Below are 13,598 nucleotides of genomic sequence, written 5' to 3' on the forward strand. Positions count from 1 at the left end.
TCCTCATAATGCAGACAGTGTAGTCTGCACATGTGAACTCTGGACGTACTCCAACAGCTCAGTGTAGTCTTCAAATGACAGAATTAAACACGTTCGAATGATGCATACAGTTTATGAACAGTGCGATGCTGTCAGAGCTCCGGTGGAGACAGCAAAACTGTTAAGAAGCAATAATATTTTCTGTGTAACAGTGGTGTCAGAAGTGGGATAGGGTTAGGGTAGGGTTAGGGTAAGGTTAGGTAACCCTAACCCCTAACCCTTACGCCTGTGAATGAAGGAAGACAACAGGCTAAATGAGAGGTGTGGTGTGGAAGGAAAACTCAGCAAAGTTGGCTGTAGCATACATAAAGGTGATTTATTAGGCCTCCTTCAGCACAGCATAACCCACTCAGAAGACAAAATGGCATTGTTTCCAGCAGTCTCTCAGCTTTCTCTTTTCCTCCAGCAGTGTCCTTATATACTGTTGTCCCCACCTTCTCTATTAACTGCCCAGCCAATCAAACTCCAGCAAACATGGCCATTTCTATAAAAGAGCTGGGTTTGAGGCGGGCCTCCTCTTTGGTAGGTTCCAAGATGGCCGCTACAAGGACACACCCAAAAGGTAACAAACATTTCACAAACAAAAGGATCACATACGTACACACATTCTAGAACTTAAATGTTACAGAAAATATTATTGCTTCTTAACAAAAACCAATCCACCATCCTCCTACCACTTCCTGTCATCTTCTTCATGGTTTTCGCCAGTAGTACTATCCAGCTGTTGATCATGTGACCCATATGATGCTAACAAATACATGTTTCCATTGCAGATCCATGAGATGAATTTATGACGATAAGCACCTCACCCTAGCGGAAAAACCTTTTGTCAAAAACCATGAGTTTTTCAAGTTTCCATAGAAGAAGAGGAGAAGTGACCTAAGGACAAATTACAGAGACCAGTCAACCTAACAGTCATGATTTTTGGACTGTGGGAGGAAGCTGGAGTACCTGGAGAGAACCCACTGATGCTCTGGGAGAAACATGCAAACTCCATGCAGAAAAGATTCACAACTGGGATTCAAACCGAGGACCTTCCTTCTCCAAGGCAGCACTAATTTGCTTATACTTAGATATTTTCAATGATTCTCTGTTACCTGTTCTATTTTTTCATCTGTTTATTTTGTAGCCCAACGCAACATAATTTTTCAATGCATCTTTGACTTAATGTCTGAATAATGTCATAAAATGTGAATTTTAATCAATAAAACATGTAGAACCTCAGCTAACATCCACCAGTGGAATAATCACCACAGACGATGTTTACACAAACATTCCTAGCGGCTACAAAGTCTTCCCACATCTTCATTTTGGTCTGTCAAAACATATTCTGCTGTTTCCCCAGCTACACTGACTCCACTTGACAAAAAGTTGAACATCATCAGCAAGAGCTTTGGAAGATCTATGGAGGGCCATCCCTGACAACCACATGTGTCATGATCTGCAATTAATGTTTTGTTCCTGCTTTCATTCCGTTAGAGCAGACGATAGATCTGATTTCACTGTTCAGGAGACACACAACCCTCATTTAGGCATGACTCTGTGTTATATGTTTACACAGTGCTTTAGATGATGCAGAACTGCCTAGATTAAATGTCTCACATCAACAAATAAAAATTCGCCATGGCCACAAAATGACAGTAAATCATGCAAACAAATGAAAGCCCAAACCGACCAGCAAAGGCAGCTTTTATCCTTTTTTCTATTAGACGATTGCACTTGGTTTGTCTCAGAACTGCAGGCATATCGTGTGGAGAAGTTGGTGCCCTACATGGACCCAGGCAGTTTTACTCTACAAAAATAAATTTTCAAGATCCTAATTGTGTCCTTGACCATTTTGTCCTCAAAGTAGACAGATCACTTCCTGTTGTTTGGTGTTGAAAAATGGCAGTAATAGTATCAATTATTAGGAAAATAATTTTTCTTTATTTGAGAGCTAAAAGTTGACAGAATAATTGCAGATATTAGTTGCTATATTTGTGCATGGAAACGACATGTTTTCATTGAAAGTTTTGTTCGACAGTCAAATTATAGGTGAAGCTGTGCTTTGACAACGAGACACTTTCTCCACGTCACCAGGTATGAAGTTTCTTTTGTTATCACAAAAGAGCAACGTTAGCTGTTGAACATGAATCCTCGTTTCTAACCAGAGTTTCAGTCTCAAGCTGCCAGGATACTCATAACAGAGAAACACAGATTAAAACGTAAAACTGACAAAATATCTTCCTGGAGATGAAGACCAGAGTTCTAGTTGTCAAAAAACATAATAAAATGTATTGCAGACTGTAAAACAGTGGCAGGCACACAGAGTACTGTACTTAGATGTTATTCGCTCAAGATGTAGTGTGTAGATATTTCAGCTCATCTAGTGAAGATATGATAGTAACTAACAGGTCCCGGCTCATTCTTCTTTCTTTTAAAACAGCTCTGTGACTAGATGTCTAATGTGTACAGCATCTAGAGACCAACCTGACTGAGAGCTGACCATCTACTCAGTTATCATCCCACATGGCAGTCAGCTGAGCTGCCCTAAATTAAATGTGATCAACCCTAAAACAGACTTTCTGTTCAGTTCAGGTCCATATCACAGTCTGGTTTTAAGAATTTTCACTCTAAATTAAGAAACAACAATGTTTATTGGACCACAGAAAATTATCCTCTTTGTTGATAAAGAATGATGTATCTGAATTTGTAGCGTAGCCAGCCTTAAAGTTGGCATCAGATTCGTTGTCTCCAGTCAATATAAAATAAATGTGTATCTCACTGTTTTTTAATGAAATCTAAACTATATTTGGTGCCCAATAGTTCAGGATTGAATTGAAATACTAGCTGTGGAGGAGAAATAACAGCCATCCTTCCAAATTTTTCAGATTTGAATCTGCAATTGCTGCCAAAATTGCATCAACAAGACATTAAGCAAAGCTTTTGAATACTTATCTACTTATCTAAATGATTTTTTTTTGGTTTCTCCTTTTGATACATTTGCAAAACACTCTTTTCCACGATGTCATAATGGGGTGTTTGTGTGTAGAAGTATGAGGAAAGAAATGATTTTAGTTTACGAGCTTATTTGGAATAAGACTGTAGCATAACAAAATGTGGAAAAAGTGAAGCAGTGTGAATGCTTCCTGGATGCACTGCAACTCTTAGTTCTTGCCACTTAAATTGCAAAACATAATAAAAAAATCATTTGCCAGATCCTTGATCTGCTTTTAAAGTCAATTCTCAGATTTCTTATCTGACTCAGGCTCCAAGTACTCATAAGGTCATGATGTCGGATGATTTTAACACTCGTGGAAAAAGACAGCCTTGATGTTGCCTTTGATCCCATTAGCTTTGCCCAAAACAAACCCACACACTGAGAAAAGCAACCGAAATCAAAACTGAACTTTTTCACCTGTTAAAAAAAAAATACAACTTACATTACGCATCATCTCACAGCGAAACACAAGGGTGGCAGCATCATGCTGTGGAGATGCTGTTCTTGAACTTTCCTTTCATAACATTTGAATGGGTCTAATGTCTCAATAACATACAATGTGTGACATTTAATATGACTATGTAAAAATTTAAAGGGGTGTTTATTTATTATTTTATTACTAGCTAATAAAATAATATATAAATAAGTGAAAGGATTAAAAGTGTTTGACCGTCGTTACATTTCTGATTGTGAACACAAGCAGTAGAAATCAGATCATTGTACACATCACATGCACCACTGTACAATACATTATCACACAGTCAGACTCTCGAGTTTTTGCAGCTCTGCTAATATTTCACATAAAAAGAGAGATCTCATTTCTGTGAAGTGAATAATAAAGATGGGAGAGGCATTCTTGGTTTGATCCAGTCTCTTGCGCATATTTTCCTAGAGCGCTGAGTGACTGTTTGCTGATATGGGCCGACGCTGATAACACAGAACCAGAGATGACCTGAGGGATGCAGAGTGGGAGTGCAGCGGCTCGGCTGCTTTCAGGTGCTTCCAGGAATAGCAGAGCCGATAATGGCACCGGCTAGTGAAACGGCCAATAATTCCTGTTGATGGAAAACACAGTCAGCCAATTACAGCCTTCATATCTAATCAACGAGGGTGAGGGGGTGTCCTCCCGTCCACCATCTGTCTCAATTTGGAGTCTCTGTCAGGAGCTGTTGCTTCATTACAGGGATGGGGAAGTGGTGGGTTCTGATTGATCTCAGTGTGTCGTAAAGAGACCAACAGGATCAGGTATGTGGTAAAGCCTGCCCCCCCACACACACTGATTATCCAGGCAGTGGATGTGGACCCGGGATTTAATTAGACACTCAGACTCATCCTCTCCCCCTCAGACATATAAATGCAAACACACATATGGAGGCATGACATGAGCAGTAGCTGCATTTCCACTGACTGTATAATTGCGTAAATTGACATTGTGAAAATAAATTCACTTAATAGAAACACGCCAATTTAGAAAAAAAAAACACTAATTTTTCGAGAAAATCTTTTGGGGTTAGGATGAGGTGGCTTTTATTGGGAATATAAAAATCGGTTTACTTCACAAAACTGCAATGGAAACTCTTTTTTCACGTCACATGGGTCACATGATCAACATTTTACTACTGACAAAAACCACAAAGAAGAAGGCAACAGGAAATAGTTGGAGGATGATGGCGCAGCATGTTTTCCTAATGACTTATTGCTTGAAGTAACTAATTCACATGTAATTTTAATCATGTTTCTTACTTCATGGAAACACCGCAATTGCAAAATTTAGTTTTTGGCAGAATATAAACAAAGTTTTGTGCACATTCGCAGTGGAAATGCAGCCAATGTCTAGAAAGGCAGCTCATCTCACCATGTTTAAGATGGAGGCCATATTGTTCCTTTGTTATCCTTAGAAGTTCTTGTTCCCTTTAATGTGAAAATGACAACTGACTCTTCTCTGCCAGTGCCAGTAATGACAATTAAATAAAAATACGAAGCATAAAATAAGTGACTGAAATAAATCTTCAATTTTCTATTTAGCCGTTGTCTCTCTGGCTGTGGATCGGTCTCATCTGGATGCTGCACCTTTCCTGCATTCTTCCTGCTAAACTCTTCAGACTCTGACAGGTTGTGTGAGGATCAGTTTTGAACAGCCCTTTATCAAGTACAGCCACAAATTCTCTATGGGATGAAGATCTGGGCTTTGACTGGGCCACTCCAGAACATCAACCTTGTTGTCTTCAAGTCATTTCTGTGTAGCTTTATTTGAGATAAAGCCATGAGGCCTTTCATTTGGGACTGAAAGCCTTGTATTTCTACTGAGGAACATTCCACCCCACATCATCACACTGCCTCCACCAAAGCGTGTTTGGCATTTAGCAGAAAGAATTTGGAAAGTTGTTCATGCTCCACTATGCTGTTCAAACCACCAGTGCATTTTGCTATGTGGCACCATTTTCACCAAGACTCTAAGATTTATTGCCAAGAAAACAGTCAAAACAAGAAACTAATCGACCAAACACACATTACTATGTTCAGTTACACCCCATTTAAGATTTCACTTATAAAACAAATACATGGTCCTTACTAAGTGTTAAACCAATGGAAACATTTTCTTTTTAATTGAACATTTAACTTAACATAAATCAGATGCACTCAATCTTGACATTGTAATATTTGACTCCTCGGTCACACAAACATTCTGCAAATCTATAAAGACTGTGTGATGAGGGACCCGTTCAGCTGACCTCACAGATCATCGTTTCCAAAACATTCATTTTCCTCAGATGAAGTCATTCATTTGATTATTCAGATATCTGATTTTGTTGAAAAATAAAATTCTCTCTCCAGTTTTCAAGCAGTCAGTTTTACTCTGGGTATGGAGTTCATTTGGTTAAGTGCTGTGTTGTTTTTGGGACCTTTTTGGGATGGTGGCCCAGAAGTTCAAATTTAGTTAGAAAAGACCGATAGATTTTCCTTGAAGGTTTAGGGAGATTTTCGCCAAACCTGAATGTTTCCTTTGAAATCACTACTTGGTGGAAGATTTTTGCCACAACCAGTGTAGGAAATTTCTGTTGTTTCAGTGTTACTGTCAATCTCTTGATTCACTTCAATTTAACTGAATTCAAACTCAAAAATCCATTATTGATGTCAGTAAAGTCTGTATGGACAGTTAGTTTCATGTTTTCATCAGATATGGAGAAATGATTCACAGGACTCTTGTGGCCCCAAATTAATATGATTTGAACTTTTTTTTTCCTTCTGAACAATACATTCATACCTGAGCCTTTGTAATATCTCTGTCTGTACACTGTTTCTCTGAAAGATGAAATTGGGTAAAGGTGCGTTCACACCAACTCCATCTAGTTCTCTTTAATCGAACTTTGGTCCAGTTTATCTGGGAAGGTGTGAATCGAACTCTGGTCCACTTACAGACCTCTGTCTGGGTTCAGTTGAAGTGAACTCTGGTGAGGTCTGAATGTATATGTGAATGTCAAGGGGACTGGAGACCGCTCCAAAAGCAGGAAGCGGACTACAGAGCAGGGCATTCTGGGTACATGCAACTAAAGCAAATGCTCAAGTGTTGTGCCAGCAGGAGAAATGGTTCATAGTCTTTTACCAAAGACCAAAAAAAGAAATCCTACAACCAATATAATCTGATGGAACTCTGTTTTAGTTTACATTTCATAAAGATGGAAGTTGCGTTCAGTGTCTTCTTCAGAGGTTTTCATGTCGTTTCTTTCAGTGGCTATTGCAGCGCCCCCATAGGTCAGGGAGTGAACAAGTGCTCAGCAGAAAAACATTTTTGTTTAACAGCCTTGTATTTCTGATACAAATACATAGTATACAAACACATAGTATTTGTATTAAAATAGTTTAACACAAAGACCAAGGAACACAGCAGACAGGTCAGGGCAAATGTAGAGAAGATTAAAACAATTTCTCCTGCTTTGAACATTTCGTGGAGAACTGTTCAATCCATCATCTGAAAACCGGAAGACTGTGGCAAACCTACTAAGACATGGCTGAGGAGTATTAACCACTTCAAGAACAGAGACTTTTACCATGAATAACCTCATGGTAGTTCTGGAGGAGCTGTAGACGTTCAGTGCTTGAGGGAAGGAACTCCACCTTTCTTAAAGAATGGTGTCGAGAAAGACATTAGAGACAGGCCTTACACAGGACGACCCGAACTCCAGATGTATCCCTGTTCCAACACACCTGCATTAAATTACTCCTTACCAGGAAACTGCAGTACTTGATAAGATGCTGAGAAGGCAAGTCAGCTGTTTTTATCGTGTTCTTGAAGCAGACGAACTAAGTTATCTAAAAGCTGGAAGACATAGACTACCAGGTATCAGCGTGTGCTAATGTGCCTAAATCCACTTGAAAGTGTGAGGCAGTATTTGAAAATTGTCATTCGCAGACACTTTCTGTCAAGTCTGACCGAACTTCAGACATTTTTTAAAGAAAAATGGACAAATAATGCAGCTTCTGCATGTGCAAAGCAGGTAGAGACATACCCCAACACACACACACACACACACACACACACACACATGCACACACACACAGACGCACACAATAGAACACTGCAGCTCAGTAAAACAACCCATCACTTTCCCTCATTAACTGAAACTGACTGGAAGTAAAATGCAGGTGAATATTCTAAACCAGAGCAGTGACCTGCATCAGCCTCTCTATCCTATTGTAGTTCTTCTTCTACTGTTTATAGTTATTGGTCAAGTAGTCTCTGTGACTGAATAACCAGCTTAAATGCACATTATGGCTGGATACTAAGCCAATAACAATACATATCGCTGATGTAGTTTTTAGGTCATGAAAATGTAAAAAACTGGTGTGTTGCAACCACGTTTGAGCAGAAATGACATTGGCCTGTTCGTCAGTGAGCCCCAGGAAGCGTTAGGTGACAGGAACTTACCCTCACACTGCTTCCCGTCTCCAGTGTAGCCCGGCTTGCAGATGCAGTTGTAAGAGTTGGGCGTGTTCTGGCAGAGGGCGTCGATGTGGCAGTCATCTGAACCTTCTGCACACTCGTCTGCATCTGCACAAGCAGCAAACATCAATACCTCATTAGAGCCGAGTCACTGAGAATTCAGTGAGCTCACAGTGTTTCACTATGACTAATGGCACTCCGCTCCGACGGGCCAGATCGGCATCTGCACCTAAATGAGAAGCTCCAAAGGACAGCAGTGTGGTCAGAGGGGCAGCTGATAAAATGTTTCTTGGAGAAACTTGCAGAAGATTTTATGTGACGGCTTACAGGACAGCACCCCGCTGGTACTGCAGCTGTGGCTCACCTTAGTTATGGATTAAAGTGTGAAAATTTTTTTTTCAGGTTTGTAAACCAGGCAGTCATAGACAAAAAATTTGAATATATGTTCCAACTTTTAACCAGGAGTTAGACATTGTATCATTAAGCCCACATTTCTGTTTTTTGAAATCGTTTTTTTTATTGATTTATCAAATGTAATATTAGATAAATATTACATCATTTCATCATTATTTGGTTAGTTATTGTTAATATCATTGTTACTTAATATCATTTACATGGTTTTATGAGCTGTAACTGGAAAAATCACCATAATTAACAGATATAAAGGATTCCACACATGTTATTAATCTATATAATGTGGTTCAGTAATTGATAAAGTTCCTAAATTGTTATTATTTTTTAATATTATAATGTATTGAACAGGTCTGTATATTAGTCTGTTTGCTTCTCAGGACTCCGACAGTCTTTAGGTTTCCTCTGCCGCTAAATTCTCAAGTAAAGAAAATAAAAAATGAATATATTTATATATTTTGACCCTCTAATTCTGTTGATGCGTTGAATCAGCGATGATGAGTTTCCTTCTATTTTTCAAAGAAACACTGAAACCGTTTTTCATTTCAGCTTATTCATCATGGAACCTGACCCTTTGAGAATTTCAGACAATATTGCTGAAACTTAAATGAATGAATGAATGAGTGAATGAATGAATGAATGAATGAATGAATGAATGAATGAATGAATGAATAACTGAATTTGGAGGCAAGTCAAAATAAAAATTATTTTATTCAGGAATAATTTTGAAGATGTTTTTTTTTTAACTACTTCCAAACTGTTTTTAGGAGTGAAGGTGTCCAGTCAGCCATTATTCTTGTTGCGTGTCCACACAGCTCTGAACCCAGTGATTCCCAGCACACATTGTCTGACCATAGCTCTACGTATCTTGACATGAAGGTCATGAAAAGCCTCCAGCTCTGCCTGAAGCATCGTGGAGCGCTGCCAGCCCGGTGAGGGCGCCACGAGTTTCCACTTTGGCTAAAGGTCAGTGTGGCCCTCTTCTTTCAAATTTTCTGCTGACCTGTACATGTTGGTGTTTTTGGTACAGTTGGAGTCAGATCTACTGCCAACATCATAATAATCTCCCCACTGATGTTTTTTTTTGTCATGTCAGGGAACTCTTGTGTTTTGTGATATTTCATAAATGGCAAAGTGCATTAACACCAGAAGATCTCTCAAACACCCTACAGAGACCAGGAAGAGGCATGATTTTTATTAACGTGACCTGGTCAGAACTAAACTGCTCATTTAAGCAGTAAGGCAGTCATAAGTAAGTGTATGCTAAATTCCACATGCAAAATACATGAAGAGCTTCTCGACTGATTATTATTTTAAAACTTTCAGTTTCTCTTTAAAAACAAACTGTAACAATTCACTGAATAATTCAAGAACCTCATATTCATCGAGGAAAATGATCTGGAATTGAGATTTCAATAAATAATGTTACTATTTAACAAACTGTGTTCCGGTCAGATGATTATTTGTGTTGCGCAACGCTCTCACTTCTACCAATCAGCTGTTGATAAACACTAAGTGCTATTAGCAGTTATGGACAGAACGACACGCCGCAAAGAATGAGACACAAAGTGTCTGAACTGTGAGATCACTTTAAATTTGAAAAACATTTTTAAATCAAATAGGAAAGACAACGCAGCTCAGGGATGTACTGCAAAACGGAATATTGGGAGTTTCACAATAAGATGTCCTAAAACACTTCAGCAGGAAACATGAACTACAGACATCCAACCTGTTCATGACTGACAACAGGAAACGCTTTTTTTTTTTTCCTTTCCCATAAGACTCCAACTTTTATCTGTGATTTTAGTGCATGTGATGGCTAACATCACATGCAGGCTACTGATGATGAAAAAAGAAATGTTGTGAAAAGAAAATAGGTAATAAATATCTATTTTATGAAAAAGCTATTGATGCTTCAAACTTGGAATTGAAAGTGAAGTGTAATATAAAAGGCACCAATATAAGTTTGAGCTGTTTCATTTTTAAAAAGGTTTTTGTGAAATGTTTTATTTCTTATCTGTTTTTGGGGGGGAAAAATCACACTTCAAACGTGGGATGAAAAGTGATCTGAATAGGACTGAATTGTAAGTAGGGCTGCAACTAATAATTATTTTTGTAACAAATTATTCAGATAAAACATTTGGCACATTCTGCAGATATTTCATTTAATCACTTAAGCTTTTTTATATGTAATATTAGAAACATCTTAACCAACAACTCAATTCCTTTTTGCCTAAAATGCAATAATTTCACATTCCTCTAGTGAATTTGAACCCAGTGAAGCTAAAACACTTGAGGAGTTTTGCGTAAAACATTTTTACAGATAAATGTGTTTTTATCGGAAATGCTAAATATATATATTTTTTGTACAGTTTTGGCCTGAATATGTTGTTTTTTCAGCGAATATCCTTTTTTGGAATCTGTATAGTACAGTTAATGATCAATCGATCAAATTGTTTCAAGACTATTTCAATAATCGATTCATCAAGATTAATCAAATTAATCGTTTCAGCCTGAATTTTTAGCAATCATTTTTTTTCTTATTAAATAAACGAATTGAATCGATTTTACTAGCACTTTCTCTTACTGCAGAAACGCTCAGTTTTTTATTTGGTTAACTGATTAATCGGTAGAATAAAGGATAGATTACTTGCTTACTGAAATATTCATTTATAACAGCCCTCAAACAGACTAATTGTCATATTCAGCACTCACTAAAAAAACTCAAACTAACATCAGTGGCAAAATAGAAATTCCATTTTCCTCAGGTTGTGAAATAAAAGCAGCACAAGAGCCTGCTGAACATTTCACAACTTAGTGGGGGAAAAAAAGATTGCAGCACTTAAAAGAAAAATGTTTAACACCAAGTCAGCTGGGTCTTCCAGCCTCAATGTGAACTGATTTGCAACTTTGACTGATTCTTATTCTGTCTTCCCTCCCATGAGTGTTGTCTAAGGCCCAGACTATTCTGCATGAGGATCGCTCACAAGCCAAGATCTGGCAGCTGAGGACACGGCAGACAAGCGGCTTAGGGCTCCTCAATTGATCAGGTTATTGATAGAGGAGCTGGTCTCATCTGGTCTTAAGTCTAGCGATGGAAGGACGCTTCATTACAAACGCAAATCACATATAGAGGTTTTGGTTCGTGCTAACCAGTGAGTCAGTCTGTAAACCTTTCCCCCAAACGTCTGACCCTTACAAGTATGTAATAATAATAGAAAAACAATAAGTGAGTGAGAAAAGGGAAGTGTGAAATGGAAGAACCAAGTAGCAACAAGTCTCCTGTGTGTTTAGGGGTTGGGGACATCCAGCCCCCCCTCTGTCAGCCTGCTGTGGTGGCAGATTGTCTCCATAATGACTCTCCACCCAGAACAATGTGCTGCTCCTGCTGCAGGGTCGATACTGGGCCCCTGCTGCCTGCTTCTCCTGGGACTTATGACAGCACCAGTTCCAACCCACTGCTTCCTACCACTTCCAAAGCCAACATTTACACACACATATACACACACACACACACAAGCACACACACGCCCACGCGCACACACACACATATCAATTATTATTGACACTGGCTTGACTCCGTTTCACTTTTTGTAACCCAGTTTGTGTCTAACCCTAAACATGTACATAACACTTACCTTAAAAGCAGTTTAAATCACACTTTAGCCTTACCCTGGTAAAAAAACTAACTTAAAGAATGGTTGCTTCACCCAGAGGGTCTGGACTCTCAGTTTTTGAGCAACAATTACTTCCTGGAGGCACTAGTTCTGTTGAAGTTTTAATTTTAGTCTAATTTTAGTCAATCTCTAACATTTGGCCGTGACGTATGTCACACACCAGTTTGACTCTACACAGTTTACCACAAGTTGCCTCCGCTGTAAACAACCGAACTCCACTACAAAAGAGACAAGGGTCAAGCCAAACCAGGCGACTGTTGATGTTAATTCAATATTTGGTACTGCGACCAACTCAGACTGAATGACTTCCTTCATTTCCTCAACTGCCATCGCTAAAACTACAGACGGACTACAATTCTGAAGCAGAGCAGAAAATCAACGTCATCGTTCATAATGTCTCCTTCTGTTTGCTGATTGGCCCGCTGGAAAAAAAATCCACTGGAGAAATCAAGCTCAATCGGAGAAATCCCAGACAACGTGCTGAAGGGAGATGAGGATCAAGTGGAAGTGCATCAGAAGGCACTGGGANATCCACTGGAGAAATCAAGCTCAATCGGAGAAATCCCAGACAACGTGCTGAAGGGAGATGAGGATCAAGTGGAAGTGCATCAGAAGGCACTGGGATGTAAACCCAGAACCTTCCTGCTGTTAAACAGAGAAATGTGTTCATGCTTTGATTGGTTTGAACTCATGAACTTCCCACTTGAATCGTTTCTGCTGATTGTGACTGGAATCACATTTTATGCCAACTGTAATTGCAAACACATCAGCAGTAAAGAGTTAAAGTGACTCTTTCTTTCCCAGTTCTACCTGATCTATAGTGAAAAGTTTCACATCTAGATTTCACTTCCCCTCAGCAAAAAAATCAAAGAAACAAATCTGCTGCCACAGTTAATTTACAATTTATTTTTTTAAAAATGACATAAAGTGACAAGTACAAAACATGCTATGAAATAGTCCTTTTTTTTTGTTGCTTTTATTATAAACCATGTTCCCCCTCCCCTTTTTTTCCATGACCAAGTTAATTACAAAAACATATTTCATGTCACCATAGATTTTTAGTGGTGTTGAGATAAGAGCCACATCTTATAAGACAGAAAACTAGCTCTGCACAGGATGAAACATGGTGATGGGACCATTATGCTATGGGGAAGCTGGCCAGAACTTACAGGCTGATTTATTTTTAAAATAATTGTATTAATTTATTTATTTACTTATTTATTTTACTTTTTACATGTTAAACAATAAACCAAAGATGGAATATTTTCATGAAAGAAACAAGGCAACTTGATTTTTGTAGAAAGAATTATTTGTAATTCATGCAGGATCTAATATGTAAAAAGGGCCCCACACTTATTAAAATATATTTCTGTTCTTAATTTGTCATTCTTAAGTCATTCTGAGGGCCTCAAATGGCCTCCAGCTACTTGAGGCTTCTCATTTAGATCAACGCATTTTGCAATTAGGTTAGGCCAATAACAAACAACCAAAAAAAAAAAAAAAAAAAAAAACAACCAAACAACAAGAAAGAAAAAAGACAAAAAGAAAA

The 13,598-nt window shown here is 38.5% G+C and overlaps 1 protein-coding gene across 2 annotated transcripts in view; it reads right to left on the reverse strand.

Annotated features, from left to right (window-relative positions):
- The window catches only part of scube1 (signal peptide, CUB domain, EGF-like 1), a 94,459-nt gene that overhangs the window by 79,953 nt on the left and 908 nt on the right, over positions 1 to 13,598 (reverse strand). For both annotated transcript variants that reach the window (XM_007572007.2, XM_007572008.2), the window contains exon 2: positions 7,947 to 8,069. In XM_007572007.2, coding sequence (XP_007572069.1) covers positions 7,947 to 8,069 — 123 coding nt within the window. The remainder of the gene's footprint in view (positions 1 to 7,946; positions 8,070 to 13,598) is intronic.

This window comes from Poecilia formosa, unplaced genomic scaffold, assembly GCF_000485575.1.
Source record: "Poecilia formosa unplaced genomic scaffold, Poecilia_formosa-5.1.2 Scaffold292, whole genome shotgun sequence".
NCBI classification, from domain to species: Eukaryota; Metazoa; Chordata; class Actinopteri; order Cyprinodontiformes; family Poeciliidae; genus Poecilia; species Poecilia formosa.